General features: G+C 41.2%; 2 protein-coding genes across 7 annotated transcripts in view; one reads left to right on the top strand and one right to left on the bottom strand.

Annotated features, from left to right (window-relative positions):
• The window catches only part of rtf2 (replication termination factor 2), a 65,325-nt gene that overhangs the window by 19,521 nt on the left and 29,050 nt on the right, over positions 1-16,754 (bottom strand). The gene's annotated exons all lie outside the window — the stretch shown is intronic.
• On the top strand, positions 2,658-16,214 carry gcnt7 (glucosaminyl (N-acetyl) transferase family member 7). Its single transcript, XM_021610668.2, has 4 exons — positions 2,658-3,491; positions 10,771-11,772; positions 12,499-12,594; positions 12,798-16,214. Exons 2-4 carry the CDS (start codon positions 10,806-10,808, stop codon positions 13,034-13,036), a joined length of 1,302 nt encoding a protein of 433 aa, XP_021466343.2. The 5' UTR covers positions 2,658-3,491; positions 10,771-10,805; the 3' UTR covers positions 13,037-16,214.

Below are 16,754 nucleotides of genomic sequence, written 5' to 3'. Positions count from 1 at the left end.
TTTTCCGGACCTCTGGCAGTCTCTATGGGGGTGCCACAGGGTTCAATTCTCGGGCTGACTCTCTTCTCTGTATACATCAATGATGTCGCTTTTGCTGCTGGTGATTCTCTGATCCACCTCTACGCAGACGACACCATTCTACATACATCTGGCGCTTCTTTGGACACTGTGTTAACTAACCTCCAGACGAGCTTCAATGTCATACAACTCCTTCCGTGGCCTCCAACTGCTCTTAAATGCAAGTAAAACTAAATGTATGCTCTTCAACCGATCTCTGCCCGCCCATCCAGCATCACTACTCTAAACGGTTCTGACTTAGAATATGTGGACAACTACAAATACCTAGGTGTCTGGTTAGACTGTAAACTCTCCTTCCAGACTCACATTAAACATCTCCAATCCAAAATGAAATCTAGAATCAGTTTCCTATTTCACAACAAAACATCTTTCACTCATGCTGCCAAACATACCCTCTTAAAACTGGCCATTCTACCTATCCTCGACTTCGGCGATGTCATTTACAAAATATCCTCCAACACTCTATTCAACAAATTGGATGCAGTCTATCACAGTGCCATCCGTTTTGTCAACAAAGCCCCATACACTACCCACCACTGCGACCTGTACACTCTCGTTGGCTGTCCCTCGCTTCATACTCGTCGCCAAACCCACTGGCTCCAGGTCATCTACAAGTCTTTGCTAGGTAAAGCCCTGCCTTATCTCAGCTCACTAGCCACCATAGCAGCACCCACCCGTAGCACGCGCTCCAGCAGGTATACCTCACTGGTCCCCCCCAAAGCCAATTCCTCCTCTGGCCGCCTTTCCTTCCAGTTCTCTGCTGCCAATGACTGGAACGAACTGCAAAAATCACTGAAGCTGGAGACACATATCTCCCTCACTAGCTTTAAGCACCAGTTGTCAGAGCAGCTCACAGGTCACTGCACCTAGCCCATCTGTAAATAGCCCATCCAACTACCTCATCCCCATACTGTATTTATTTATCTTGCTCCTTTCCACCCCAGTATCTCTACTTGCACATTCATCTTCTGCACATCTACCATTCCAGTGTTTAATTGCTATATTGTAATTACTTCGCCACCATGGCTTATTTATTGCCTTTATCTTACCTCATTTGCACACAATGTATATAGACTTTTTTTTCCTACTGTATTATTGACTGTATGTTTGTTTATTCCATGTGTAACTTTGTGTTGTTGTATGTGTCGAACTGCTTTGCTTTATCTTGGCCAAGTCGCAGTTGTAAATGAGAACTTGTTCTCAACTAGCCTACCTGGTTAAATAAAGGGGAAATAAATCAAATAAAAAATAAATATAGCTGCAACCAACTGAAATTATTTTATTCAGTGTGGAAGCAAATAGGGCTGTGACGGTCATGGAATTTTAGATGACGGTAATTGGCCAGCCTAGCCACAGAAAAAGATAGGAACCTTCCCGCTAGACATGATTGGCTAAGATAATGGATGGGCTGGACATGCCGAGAGATTAGTTTGGATTGGTCTGACATGTAGCATGCTTCTGTCTATAACATGAGCTGCTCAGTATTTGTAGATCATTTTTGCAATCGTGGCTTTAAAAAAAAAATATCATAGAGAACTGCAAAAGTGTTGCTACTGCTCTCAACATTATCCCTGAATTTAGCTTACGCTATTGACAAAGATACGTGGGAAAAATGTGTGATGGACTGACTACTTTCTGGAGGACGATCATGCCATGCTGACTTTCTCTGATTCAGAAAATGAATTAGACGATGAGGAAATCCCTGATTTAGGAAAAAAAATAACATTGAACCAGACATTGTAGTCTTCTGGTGACAGCGATGGGGAAGAAATGTCACAGAAGTTGACCAAGTTTTGAAATCACTGCGATGCCCGGTGGAAGCAGAGTATGATGGCTAAGCAGATGGATAAAGTTCTGGAATTTGATTGCAACTGCGGAGGGAGTCGAAAAGAGAACAAAGATGGCTGTTGTATAAAACACCTGTCTTTCCGGATTATATCCTCATACTAAGGGCAACCATGGCATCCGTGACAGAGGGAGAAGCGTTCATCCATGTATGCGAACATAGCTAGCTAATAATTCCTGTGTACCAGTGCTGGTGTAGGTCTTGGTAAGAATGTTTCCATGATTCTAACAGTTCACATATTAACTAGGCCTATATTTTTGTTGCCCAAATGCTGCATGGACCAGTGTGGAAATGATAATAAAAGTGCAGGAATTAATTTTTTTATTGAACCTTTATTTTACTAGGCAAGTCAGTTAAGAAAAAATTATTATTTACAATGACAGCCTACCCCTCCCCAAACCCGGACGACTCTGGGCCAATTGTACGCCGCCCTATGGGACTCCCTATCACGATTTTTCCATATAAACAAAAAACACTGACCTATGTGGATCACTACTGAATGTTTAATTCATTAATAAAACGAGAGGTTAGACACATGCAGACTATAACGTCACACTCAGCCAAAGGAAGACAAAAGCCAACCAGCAGGGGGGACCTATTGTGTCCTGGTGGCAGCTCAATGTGACCTCTGAACATGTGGCCCTGTTAACACAACGAGGGCTAATCTCAGTCGCTGATCAGGCAGCAAACAAACCTTGGCTGAGGCTGTCGTCGCTGCTGGCCTCCCTCTACTCAGTACTAAACAAACCACAGGCAGCATAACCACCAGAGAGGTCTCAAAGAAAATAAAGAAACACAGACAGATAGAGACCAAGCCAGAAAGAGAAACAGACAGAGGCAACGAAATGAGAAAGGCAAACAGGCAAGGAAATTATACTCCATGCTGTGACTGCTGCACATCTGAAAATGGAAGAAAGGAGATTGGGGTGGCTTTTTAATTTTTTAAAATCAGAAATAGGTAAATGAAAGGAAGGGAGATGGGGTGAGAGAGGAAAAAGAGAAAGAGAGAAAGAAAGAAAGAGAGAGATGGGGTGAGAGGATGAGAGAGCGAGAGAGAGAAAGGAGGAAGAGAAAGAAAAGGACGTCAGGAGTAGTTTGAATGGGGGAGGAGACTGTTGGTTGCGTGTGTGTGTGTGTGTGTGTGTGTGTGTGTGTGTGTGTGTGTGTGTGTGTGTTTGTGTGTGTGTGTGTGCCAAATGAGAGAGAAGCCGCCTGTTACCAGGCAGGGCCGGCCAATGTCTCAGGGGAAATGCAGAGGGAGTGCCTCAAAAACAGACGCGAGGGCAAGAAATGACAGACGCAGACGCACACACAAAACCAAAAAACTGGGAAACACGCGGAGCACAGCGACCTTGCGAGCCACGTGCTGCCCAGAGACAACTACAACAAAAGCAGCGCGCAGCAACAGCTTCAGCTCCACCCGCCCATCGCTTGCCGACCAATGGTTCCAGCTCCCTGTGTGCACCTGGCATGACGCCCTGCTGGTTCCGGCTCGCCATGTTTTGGTCAGGGGTTTAATGTTTAAGATCTTCTTCAGCAAAAGGACCCGGGCTCAACTGCAATTAAGGTAACTGGCTAGCCTTAGCCTGAGGCTCTTTCTCTGTGTGTGTGTTTCATTAACTCTTGGAGTTGATGAAAGATTGTATTTATCGAAATGGTGGTGGTTACACACATCGCCCCGATGAGCTATTAATTACAAACGCCTAAGAGTGTTTGAATATTGGGTTCATTAACTGGTGATAAAAAATAAACGTATGTCTCCATGAGAACCAGCAGTGTTTAACCTAATAATGGCAACAGGTGGTGGTAAAGTCAGCTCTTTTTGGCAATCATGACTTCCTATACTGATCTATAGTGACCTACCGTATAAACTGATCTAGAATGACCTACCGGATAAACGGCTCTATAGTGACCTACTGGATCAACTGATCTATAGTAACATACAGTATTAACTGATCTATATTAACATACTGATCTATACTGATCTATAGTAACATACTGGATTAACTGATCTATAGTAACATACTGGATCAACTGATCTATAGCAACATACTGATCTATACTGACATACTGATCTATAGTAACATACTGATCTATACTGATCTATAGTGACATACTGGATCAACTGATCTATAGTAACATACTGGATTAACTGATCTATAGTAACATACTGGATCAACTGATCTATAGCAACATACTGATTTATACAGATCTATAGTAACATACGGATCTATAGTAACATACTGGATCAACTGATCTATAGTGACATACTGATCTATACCGACATACTGATCTATATGGATCTATAGTAACGTACTGATCTATACTGATCTATAGTGACATACTGGATCAACTGATCTATAGCAACATACTGGATCAACTGATCTATAGTAACATACTGGATTAACTGATCTATAGCAACATACTGATCTATACAGATCTATAGTAACATACTGGATCAACTGATCTATAGCAACATACTGGATTAACTGATCTATAGCAACATACTGATCTATACTGTTCTATAGTAACATATTGGATTAACTGATCTATAGTGACATCCTGGATAAACTGATCTATAGTAACATACTGATCTTTAGTAGCATACTGGATCAACTGATCTATAGTGACATACTGATCTATACTGACATACTGATCTATAGTAACATACTGGATCAACTGATCTATAGTTACATACTGGATCAACTGATCTATAGTGACATACTGGATCAACTGATCTATAGTAACATACTGGATAAACTGATCTATAGTAACATACTGGATAAACTGATCAATAGTAACATACTGGATTAACTGATCTATAGTGACATACTGGATAAATTAATCTATAGTAACATACTGGATTAACTGATCTATAGTAACATACTGGATTAATTGATCTATACTGATCTATAGTAACATACTGATCTATAGTAACATACTGATCTATAGTGACATACTGGATCAACTGATCTATAGTGACATATTGTTTAAACGGATCTTTACTGATCTATAGTGACATACTGGATCAACTGATCTATAGTGACATACTGATCTATAGTAACATACTGATATATACTGATCTATAGTAACATACTGGATTAACTGATCTATAGTGACATACTGGATCAACTGATCTATAGTAACATACTGATCTATACTGATCTATAGTAACATACTGCATTAACTGATCGATAGTAACATACTGGATTAAATGATCTATACTGATCTATAGTAACATACTGATCTATAGTAACATACTGATCTATAGTGACATACTGGATTAACTGATCTATAGTGACATATTGTTTAAACGGATCTATACTGATCTATAGTGACATACTGGATCAACTGATCTATAGTGACATACTGGATCAACTGATCTATAGTGACATACTGGATAAACTGATCTATACTGATCTATAGTAACATACTGATCTATAGTAACATACGGGATTAACTGATCTATAGTGACATACTGGATCAACTGATCTATAGAGACATACTGGATCAACTGATCTATAGAAACATACTGATATATAGTAACATACTGGATTAATTGATCTATACTGATCTATAGCAACATACTGGATGAACTATAGATCAGTTAACGCAATATGTTACTATAGATCAGTTTATCCAGAATGTCAGGGCAGACCCGTTTATCCAGCATGTCAGTGCAGACCAGTTTATCCAATATGCCAGTGTCATACTGGATAAACTCATGCAATGTTTTGAGTTGTCGAAATGAAACAACTCCAGTCGACGATTTAACTTCCAGTTAAAATGTTTCCTATTAACTGTTACTGCAACAATGAATCAATGGCAGTTAAAACATTTGTCATAAGCAAACAAGACAGCTACTCTACTTCACGAGTCAGTATGCCTAGACAGCTTTCTCTGTCTGTTGACGTAGTTACTGCAGAGATCAAATTTGTTTGTTCTTTTCCTAATGTCACGATGGCCTGTGTCCTTTCTGTGAGAGACCCTTGTGATCTCATTATACTCTCACACGTTTCCATAACAAGCCCAATGTCCAAATCTCTGCGACGGGTTGCCACCGATTACAGGGTTTCAGCAAGTCTCAGGTGAATACGTCTCTCTAGTGTGCTGTTAGGCGACTCTAGAGGGTGTTAAAGAGCAAAACGTCTCCTTTTTCTAGACGATTCTTATTGACTCTCGGTGAACGAAGCAAAGCAGTGTAGCTCACTTCGTAGGGAGATAATTCATCTGTTAGCAGGAGCAACTGGTAGATCGACGTGATGATTAAGCCGTGTCCACTTATTATTGAAAAATGTAAATGAATGAAGGTAACGACGGCCACGTGCTTCTATTTAGAGAAGGGATATTGTATTTAGGAGCTAGGGTATTTCCGCTGTAGACATTTAAACATGGTGTGGCGCCACGGCAAAATCATAGCTAGATCCTCCAGAAAAAGATGTAATATGAAGGGGAAAAAAACACTTTGAAGATGCTAGAACAGTCAACATTTACTTTTCTTCTGCAAACAAAACAGGTAATGAATATAAAAATCAGACTACCCCATAGTAGAAAAGTTCATCTAGTTACAGTGCCTTCAGAAACTATTCACACCCCTCGACATTTTCCACATTCTGTTGTGTTACAGCCTGAATTTAAAATGGATAAAATTGTGATTTTGTGACACTGGCCTACTACACACAATACCCCATAATGTCAAAGTGGAATTACAAAATAATTATACTGAACAGAAACATCAACGCAACATGTGAAGTGTTGGTCCCATGTTTCATGAGCTGAAATAAAATATCCCAGAAATGTTACACAAGCACAAAAAGCTTATTTCTCACAAATGTTGTACAGAAATTTGTTTACATCCTATATAGTGAGCATTTGTCCATTGCTAAGATAATCCATCCACCTGACAGGAGTGGAATATCAAGAAGCTGATTAAACAGCATGATCATTACACATGTGCACCTCGTGCTGGGGAAAATAAAAGGCCACTCTAAAATGTGTAGTTTTGTCACACAACACAATGCCACAGATGTCTGAAGTTGCAATTGGCATGCTGACTGCAGGAATGTCCACCAGAGCTGTTGCCAGAGAATTGAACTTAAATTTCTTTACCGTAAGCCGCCTCCAACGTCATTTTATAGAATTTGGCAGTACGTCCAACCGGCCTCACAACAGCAGACTGTGTGTAACCACGTCAGCCCAGGACTTCCACATTCGGCTTCTTCACCTGCGGGATCGTCTGAAACCAGTCATCTGGATAGCTTATGAAACTGTGGGTTTGCACAACCAAATTTCTACACAAACTGTCAGAAACCGTCTCAGGGACGCTTCGATGGCCACTGGTACGCTGGAGAAGTGTGCTCTTCAAGGATGAATCCCGGTTTCAACTGTACCGGGCAGATGGCAGATAGCGTGTATGGTGTTGTGTGGGCAAGCGGAATGCCCAATGGTGGCGGTGGGGTTATGGTATGGGCAGGCATAAGCTACAGACCATGAATACAATTGCATTTTATCAATGGCAATTCGAATGCACAGAGATACCCTGACAAGATCCTGAGGCCCATTGTCATGTCATTTATCCGCCGCCACACCTCATGTTTCAGCATGATAATGTACAGCCCCATGTATCTGTACACAATTCCCGGAAGCTGAAAATGTCCCAGTTATGTCATGGCCTGCATGCGCAATGTCACCCATTCAGCATGTTTGGGATGATCTGGATCGATGTGTACGACAGCGTGTTCCAGTTCCCGCCAATATCCAGCAACTTTGCACAGCCATTGAAGAGGAGTGGGACAACATTCCACAATCGACAGCCTGATCAACTCTATAGGAAGATGCGTCATGCTGCATGAGGCAAATGGTGGTCACACAGGATACCGAATGGTTTTCTGCTCCACGTCCCTACCTTTTTCCCCTAAGGTATCTGGGACCAACATATGCATATCTGTATTCCCAGTCATGTGAAATCCATAGATTAGGGCCTAATTTATTTATTTTAAATTGACTGATTTCCTCATATGAAACTGTAACTCGGTAAAATTGTAGACATTTTTGCATGTTGCATTTTTTTTTCCCCCTCATCTCTGTACCCCACACAAACAATTATCTGTAAGGTCTCTCAGTCGAGCAGTGAATTTCAAATACAACCACAAAGACCAGGGAGGTTTTTCTAATGCCTCGCATTGAAGATCCCCCATTGGTAGACAAAATAAATAAATAAAAAGAAGTAGACATTGAATATCCCTTTGAGCATGGCGAAGTTATTAATTATACTTTGAATGGTTTATCAACACACCCAGTCACTACAAAGATACAGGCGTCCTTCCTAACTCTGTTGCCTCAAGAGGAAGGAAACCGTTCAACGATTTCACCATGAGGCCAATGGTGACTTTTAAACAGTTACAGAGTTGAATGGCTGTGATAGGAGAAAACAGAGGATGGATCAACAACATTGTATTTACTCCACAATACTAAGCTAAATTACAGGCTGAAAAGAAGGAAGCCTGTATAGACTACAGATACCCCAAAACATGCATCCTGTTTGCAATAAGGCACTAATGTAAAACAGCAAAAAATATGGCAATGACATTCACTTTATGTCCTGAATAAAAAGCATTGTGTTTGGGGCATATCCAACAACACGTCACTGAGTACCACTCTTCATATCTTCAAGCATGGTGGTGGCTGCATCATGGTATGGGTATGCTTGTCATCGGCCATGACTAGGGAGTATTTTTTTTAATATAAAAATAAATGGAATAGAAGCAAGCACACAGGCAAAATCCTAGAGGAAAACCTGGTTCAGTCTGCTTTCCAACAGACACTGGGAGACAAATTCACCTTTCAGCAGGACAATAACGAAAAACACAAGGCCAAATAAACACAACGTTCCTAAGTGGTACAGTTTTGACTTAAATTGACTTGAAAATCTATGGCAAGACTTGAAAATGGCTGTCTAGCAATGATCAACAACCAACTTGACAGAGCTTTAAGTTTTTTAAAGAATAATGTGCAAATATTGTACAATCCAGGTGTGCAAAGAGACTTACCCAGAAAGACTCATAGCTGTAATCGCTGCCAAAGGTGATTCTAACATGTATTAACTCAGGGTTGTGAATACTTATGTAAAATAGACATCTGTATTTAATTTTCATTTAACATGCAAACATGTTTTAAAACATTTTCACTTTTTCATTATGGGATATTGTGTGTAGATGGGTGAAAAGAAAAATATATTTAATCCATTTTGATTTCAGGCTGTAACACTACAAAATGTGGACTAAGTAAAGGGGTATGAATACTTTCTGGAAGGCACTGTACCTAGTCGGCTTTTTGTTGTGTGTTCTATACAAGATAAATATTCCTCTACAGGTGCATTCATGTGCCATATGGAGGGAAACATGCATTCTGACAAGCAGTCAATGCACAACTTTTACAATCACGGGGAAAACAGCAGTTCTGATGGCCATTGTTAAATATAGGGGGATCCTAGTTTTCCATTCCTACTTTATTTATTTCTCAACTCCTAAATATGCAGAGCCATGGTTAAGCATGTTACCGCTCCACAATTAGCTATGAGTGCATAGAGGAGAGTGGGGCTAGAGGTAACAAGGCTAAATTACAGGGTAACTTGGTGTAAAAACACCACCCCACCTAAAAATATGTTTATCTGAGAAGTAGAGTTACCCCGGGTAGCAGTTTACCAAGTTACCCTAAAAAGGTAGTGCTACATTACATTCAATGTGTTTATGTATGTTTTTGGGACATAAAATTCATCAATAGGATGCTATCTAGTTAAAAGATCACATTTGGTATCTAGAAAATTATTAGCCAAATAGGGTACAGTGGGTAAATGCAGATAGGCTAAAGCATGGGGTTGCCTATTTATTTATTGCCAAAATACTGCATCAGTTGGGCAACAGGTGATAATGCTCATTGCTAAAAGCATACCTGATAATATGGAAAATGAATAGGCTATATGCATGTTCCAATATGTTAAAAATAATTTAAACAAATCATTTAGCCAATATGGTGTCAACATAATTTAAACAAAAAATCATTTTTGGACTAGAATGTCCTTTTAAAAAGTCACCAGAACTGAGCTTCTCAGTCCTTCTTTATACATATTATTTTTAAAATGTTTTATTTAACTAGGAAAAAAAAACCTCTTTTGCAATGTAGACCTGACCAAGAAAGCAGCAGCAGTCTATAGAACATTACAACATTTAGACATACAATACAAACAGCACAACACGTTATTAAGAGTGGTTTAGGCCTACAGGAAACACGTACACACCTCCTCAACAGAAGGAGCACGAGTACATCTATGTGAAACGTAGTTTGCAGACTGTTCCACGCCTCTGTTGCACAAAAGGAAAAGGCAATATTGCCTCACTTGGTAACGGCCCTGGGGACCTGGGAAGCAATTACCTAGTAGACCGCGTCTGGTAACTGCTAGTGGTAAAGGAGAGCAAGCTACCTGTACTGCTTAGTGTTTCATTTCTTCAACTTCCTGAGCCGGGTTCCTAAGTCCATCTAGCTGCACTGGCTATGTATTTTCTCTCTAAACACTTGTTTCATGAGTCTGAATCTGTTATTATCGGACTACTACGAGCTCCATAGAAAGCTGCTCTTTCTTGCTGTATGCTGGATCGTTAAACACCTCTAGAAAGAACCCCAACTAAGCAGCACCAAGGAAACAAAACAGAGTCTCAGATTGTAAAACATTGTCAAGGATAATTTTGGTTCTTCTGTATGGAAGGGTCAGAGTCTTAGAGAGACTTTTACTGTCTTGAGTTGGGCTTTGTTGTTTCAAAGCACAGCCTAACCTTGGTCTTTTGTTGCAGGTGGTTGCGTGGTGTCCGTCCGGTGCTGGACTATTATGCTCCAGCTGGAAGGCACCAAGTGCAGTTTCCTGTTCTGCCTGGGAATCTGCATGTTCATCTGCTCTGTGATCTACCTGAGTACCAAGGCCCCTACAGATCCCCAGGCTCAGCACGGGCCCTTGGGCTGCAGGCCCTTCTCCCAGTACTGCCAAGCCTTCCTCCCCAGCACTGATGGCTCTCCAGCATGGCAACGCCACGACTGCCAGGTGGAGAGCTATCTTCTGGGTATGGGGGGTGGAGGTGGGGACCTGGACTGCTCCCGCCTGGTGAGGGAGCTCCACTTCATCACCAGCCCGCTGAGTCGTGAGGAGGAAGACTACCCTCTGGCCTTCATCCTCACCGTCCACAAGGAGCTCGAGCTGCTCGTGCGCCTGCTGAGGGCCATCTACGCACCCCAGAATGTCTACTGTATCCATGTGGACGTCAAGGCTCCGCAGGAGTACAGTGAAGCCGTGGATAGCCTGGTGGGCTGCTTCCCCAACGTGTTCCTGGTCAGCCGCAGCGAGATGGTGACCTACGCCGGCTACTCGCGGCTACAGGCTGACATCAACTGTATGAGGGACCTGGTGGCGTCGCCGGTGCCCTGGAGGAAGGTGGTCAACCTGTGCGGCCAGGACTTCCCCGTCAAAAGCAACCTGGAGCTGGTGCGCTACATGCAGAGCAAGAAGTGGAGGGACAGGAACATGACCCCGGGCATCAAGCAGCCGGCGTCCATGAGGCACCGGACTCAGCTGAGGTACAGGGAGACCAGGGGCTTCCTTGTGGCCCCCAAGCGAGGAGCACCAAAGAAGGGTGCTCCACCCCATGGGTTGCAGATTTACTTTGGAACAGCCTACTACGCGCTAACAAGGACCTTTGTGGAGTTTGTACTGAGAAGTCAGGTGTCCAGGGACTTGCTGGAGTGGTCCAAAGACACATTCAGCCCAGATGAGCACTACTGGGTGACACTCAATCACATCAAAGGTAAAGTCCAGGCTTTAGAACCGCTCATAAAAAGCGACTTTGTAATACAGTGGCCAATAGAAGTTCATCTCCACAACACCCTTTGTACTGAGCTTATGGCAATATATAGGGACATTTAGAACTGTTACATCCGTGAGGAAAACAGATGAGACTTCTACAACCCTAGACCTTTCCATATGCTACACACAACCTTTCCAATTTTAAATGCATTCCAAAAGCAAACACCTAGGAGACGAAAAAGCTATGCGAAGTCAATAAATCCTGGCGGCCCAGTACCTGTGAGTTCAAGTAATTTCATGAAAGGCAAACAAATTTATTTGGGATGTTCACTGTTCAAAGATTACTTTTAGCCTTTATAAAGCTTGAAACTTAAAGGAATGTGTTCAACATCCCCACATTGTTTCAAGTACAGTAGGGCAGCCTAAGCTCAATCAATTTTATAAAGCCATTTTTACATGAGCAGTTGTCAAAGTGCTTTACAGATGCTCAGCCTAAATCCCCAAAGAGCAAGTAATGCAGATGCACAGTGGCTAGGAAAAACTCCCTAAAATGACTTAAAATTAAGTTTCATTCATACTGTAGGCTCTGATTTATTTGCAGCTTGCTTTATCTACAGTATATGAGTATATCAGTGTCCCATGAATCATTGATGACAATCAAAAGGCTTTGAATAATGAAATGTGAGAATGAGATTGAATCTGTTCTGGATCGGTTATCTGCTCCTAGAAGCGCCAGGAAGTCATGTAGACGGAGGTTGGAGCGGCGAGATCCGGGCAATAAAATGGAGGGACCAAGAGGGGATGGAACACAATGGATGCAAAGGTACAACAACTCCTGATCCCAGTCATTGTCAGTTTACAGTCTTGACCTCACTTGTCTAGGGCATGTTTTGCTCTTTGGTTCCAGATTAGATTAGCCTTCTGATTAGGAAGTAAACAGTTTACACAACAGCAGTTGATAGATTTTGACGCTGATCTGATCTCATCTTGATGCCCTTTCTGCTGCTGCTGCTCGTCTTTCCGCAGGTCGTTATGTCAGGGACATCTGCATCTACGGTCTGGAGGATTTGCAGTGGATCATCAACAGAAACAGCATGTTTGCCAACAAGTTTGAGAGCAAGACCTTCCCAGATGCTTTGGACTGCCTGGAGCAGTGGCACAGAGACAAGGTCCTGCAGCAAGCCACGGTTCCCATTCAGTCATGGTGGCAACTTGCCACGCAAGGCAACAAAATCGGTCTTTTCAACGCCACAGTGGATACGTAATTAAAAGCTGAATTCCTCTCCAATCGTAGGAAACCGAATGCGAGGTGACCAGAGAAGATTTGTTATTGACATATCTCGGTTGTCCTGATATGCTTTTTATAAAAAATTAAAAAAAACTTGGTGTATCACTAAAGCCACATGCCTGAATAGTTTCTGCATATATGACAACATTGTGAACATTTTGTTCGTTTTTTCAGCTGTTTGAGCACACAACATTTTTTATTGAGACAAATCAAAGTTTTTATTGAGACAATCGTCAGTGATTGGTCTACAGTACAACTCCTACTAGGAGTGGGAATAGGGCTGGGCGATATGGACAAAATATCATATTACAATGTTTTTGACGGTATTTTATTGTTTTGAATAAAAGTTCTAAATATGCTTTATGAGTAGTTCTAGGATGGCTTCAGTGGGGGTACCACGTATCAAACTCATTCCACGGAGGGCCGAGTGTCTGTTGGTTTTTGCTCCTCCCTTGTATTTGATTGATGAATTAAGGTCACTGATTAGTAAAGAACTCCCCTCATCTGGTTGTCTAGGTCTTAATTGAAAGGAAAAAACTAAAAACCCTTATTTATACTGTTCTATCCAACTCCAAACAATAATAATTGTCATTATTTTCATACATTTCGGCAGGTAGCCTAGTGGTTAGAGCATTTGGCCAGTAACCAAAAGGTTGCTAGATCGAATCCCGAGCTGACAAGGTAAAAATCTGTCGTTCTGCCCCTGAACAAGGCAGTTAACCCACTGTTCCTAGGCCGTCATTGTAAATAAGATTTTGTTCTTAACTGACTTGCCTAGTTAAATAAAAGTTAAATAAAAACAATTATATTATTATTTTTATTATCATTTCCACACTGGTCCATGCAGAATTTGGGCAAAAAATATAGGCGTAGTTAATATGTGAACTGTTAGAATCATGGAAATATAAATAATATATATATAATGAAAAGCTTACCAAGACCTACACCAGCACTGGTACACAGGCAGTATTAACTAGCTATGTTCGCTCTGTACATTTAGCAAGCTAGCTAGCCAGCTAACTAGTAATTAGCATTAGCAGTTAAGAAAAGACAAGCGGGCAGATAGTTGTTTGCAGATAGTTAGACACACAAAACGAATAATGTATAGAACGCTTGTGGAAAGCAACATGTCACCAACATTTGAACATGCAGAGTGAACGGCAAGAAAATGCACGTGGTCGAGCAACTGCTCTCTCCTTGAGTGACAGTAGGCAGGCAGGGCTTGGTGTGGTTAGCAACATGCAGCAGCAAGAGGAGAGGGAGAGAGAGGACTCAAGAAGCAAACAGAGTAAACTATAAAAACCAACATTATACGCGTGAGAGTTTCGTATCACATTTAACAAACCAAACATTGATATACTGTTATAGAAGGTCAAGTAAAAACTCAAACCGGTCCGTGCATCAATACTGGTACTGTATATAGTAAAATAGGGTATACCGCCCAGCCCTAAGTGAGAAGTATGGACTGGATTCTTCAATCACGTGTTTGTTGTCATTCAATGAGAGAGGCCTAGTTTTCATGCACATTTTTTCTCTTGAGAAATACTGCACCAAAACATCTTAGATGTAAAATTGCATAACTAAGACAACCTCTGCAAAAATGTCAACATTTATTACAGATTTCTTGATTAATCTTACATTAATTTGGGATATTTTGAGGAAGTGTACTGGCTATGTTGTTGCTAGGGTGGCTCAAGAGGGACAAATATTCATTTTTGTAATATTGCCACTTTGTTTCTAGACGAGTTCTGCTTGGAGCAAACCAAACCTCGAACTATGTATAATGACGCCTTAAGGGGCACCTTGGTTGAGAGGATGACGCAACCATAATCAGTAAGGAATTCATAAGTCCCCACCCGCTGCGCCACACAAGGCCCTTCAGAGACATGTGGTGCACTTTGACAACAGACCCAAATAGGCCACTGTACCAAAGGGATTCAGTAAACTTTACAGGCGAGACCAATACACAACTCTATGAACATGGCTTGGATGTGTGGCAACAACTTGAAAATGTATTGCCATTTCAAAATGAAAAAATATGTTTTTTTGTTAAGAACAATATTTAAAGTAAGCTATTATATTTGTCCTGCTTAAAAAGCTGAATGTCTCCCTGTGTTTATCCCCCCCCCCCCCCCCCCTTGCCAAGCATACCCATAACATGATGCAGCCACCACCATTGAAAATATGAAGCGTGGTACTCAGTGATGTGTTGTGTTGGATTTGCCCCAAACAATTCAGGACATAAATGTTATTTTCTTTGCCACATTTTTTGCAGTTCTATTTGAGTGCCTTATTGCAAGATGCATATTTTTGAATAATTTTTATTCTGTACAGTCTTACTTCTTTTCACTCTGTCATTTCAGTTAGTATTGTGGAGTAACTACGTTGTTGATCCGTCCTCAGCTCTCTCCTTTCACAGCCATTAAACCACGTTAATGTTACCATTGGCCTCATGGTTTCCTTCCTCTCCGGCAACGTCTCTGGCAAAGCCTGTAACTTTGTAGTGACTGCGTATATTGATACACCATCCAAAGTGTAATTAATAACTTCACCATGCTCAAAAGGGATATTCAATGTCTGATTTTCTTCCTTAATTTTTTACAAATTTAGGTGCCCTCCCTTATCTTTGTGGTTGACTCTGGTGTTTGAAATTCACTGCTCGACTTTGGGACATTATAGATAATTGTATGTGTGGGGGTACGGAGATGAGGTAGTCATTCAACATATCATGTTAAACACTATGGCACAGAGAGTGAGTCCATTTAACTTATGTGACTTGTTAAAAAAATTAAAAATAATTCCCCCTTAACATTTTTAGGCTTGCCATAAGAAAGGGGTTGAATACGTATTGACTCGACATTTGTTTTTGATTTTGTATTAATATTTAACAATTTCTAAAAACATAATTCCACTTTTAAATTATGGGGTACTACGTGTAGGCCAGCGACAGTACTGTGTGTAAAGCTGTCATCAAGGTGAAGGGTGGCTACTTTGAAGAAAATCAAATATATCTGGATTTGTTTAATACTTTTTTTTGTTACTACATGATTCCATGTGTGTTATTTCATAGTTTTGATATCTTCAACATTATTCTACATTTGCACCACCAATTGAAGAGAACAGGTTCCAACAAATGGAAATTAGGAAGAGGCTGTTATGGTATTCAACTTCCACTTTGACATCAAACCATTTTCAAATGTTTTAAACACAATTGATTTAAATATGATATTATCAAGGGCTTTGTTTATGGAAATCGTACAGCATACATTTTTTTACCCAAAATGTGTTTGTTTTGAAGTGTAGCTATTCATGGAAATTCCCAAATGCTTTGAATACATTAAACATTGGAGTCAGAGAGGTGACCTGTTGTGTTGCTCCCTCTGCCTATACCACAGCAGCATCTGTTTCCTATCATCTGGCAGCTTCCTCATATAGCCTGGCTCAGCCTCCGCTCAGCTGGAAGGAGGCATCATGGGAATAATGACAGGCACAGATCTGGGGGTTATCTGGTTTCCATGACACCGATGGGGCTCAGCATTAAAGCACCGCTAGCGTGGTGGACGGCTAGGAGGTGGTTGTTCCTGTCGTACGTTCACAGCACATAGATTTTCAGAGGCCATCTGTTGTTTCTCAATAGGACTCCCTGTGTATTGTGTGTCCTATTTCTCTTATCACATTGTTACCGTAAATAGAAC

The sequence above is a fragment of the Oncorhynchus mykiss genome, chromosome 7 (genome assembly GCF_013265735.2).
Source record: "Oncorhynchus mykiss isolate Arlee chromosome 7, USDA_OmykA_1.1, whole genome shotgun sequence".
In the NCBI taxonomy this organism is placed as follows: Eukaryota; Metazoa; Chordata; class Actinopteri; order Salmoniformes; family Salmonidae; genus Oncorhynchus; species Oncorhynchus mykiss.
This window is presented reverse-complemented; position numbering and strand designations above follow the sequence as displayed.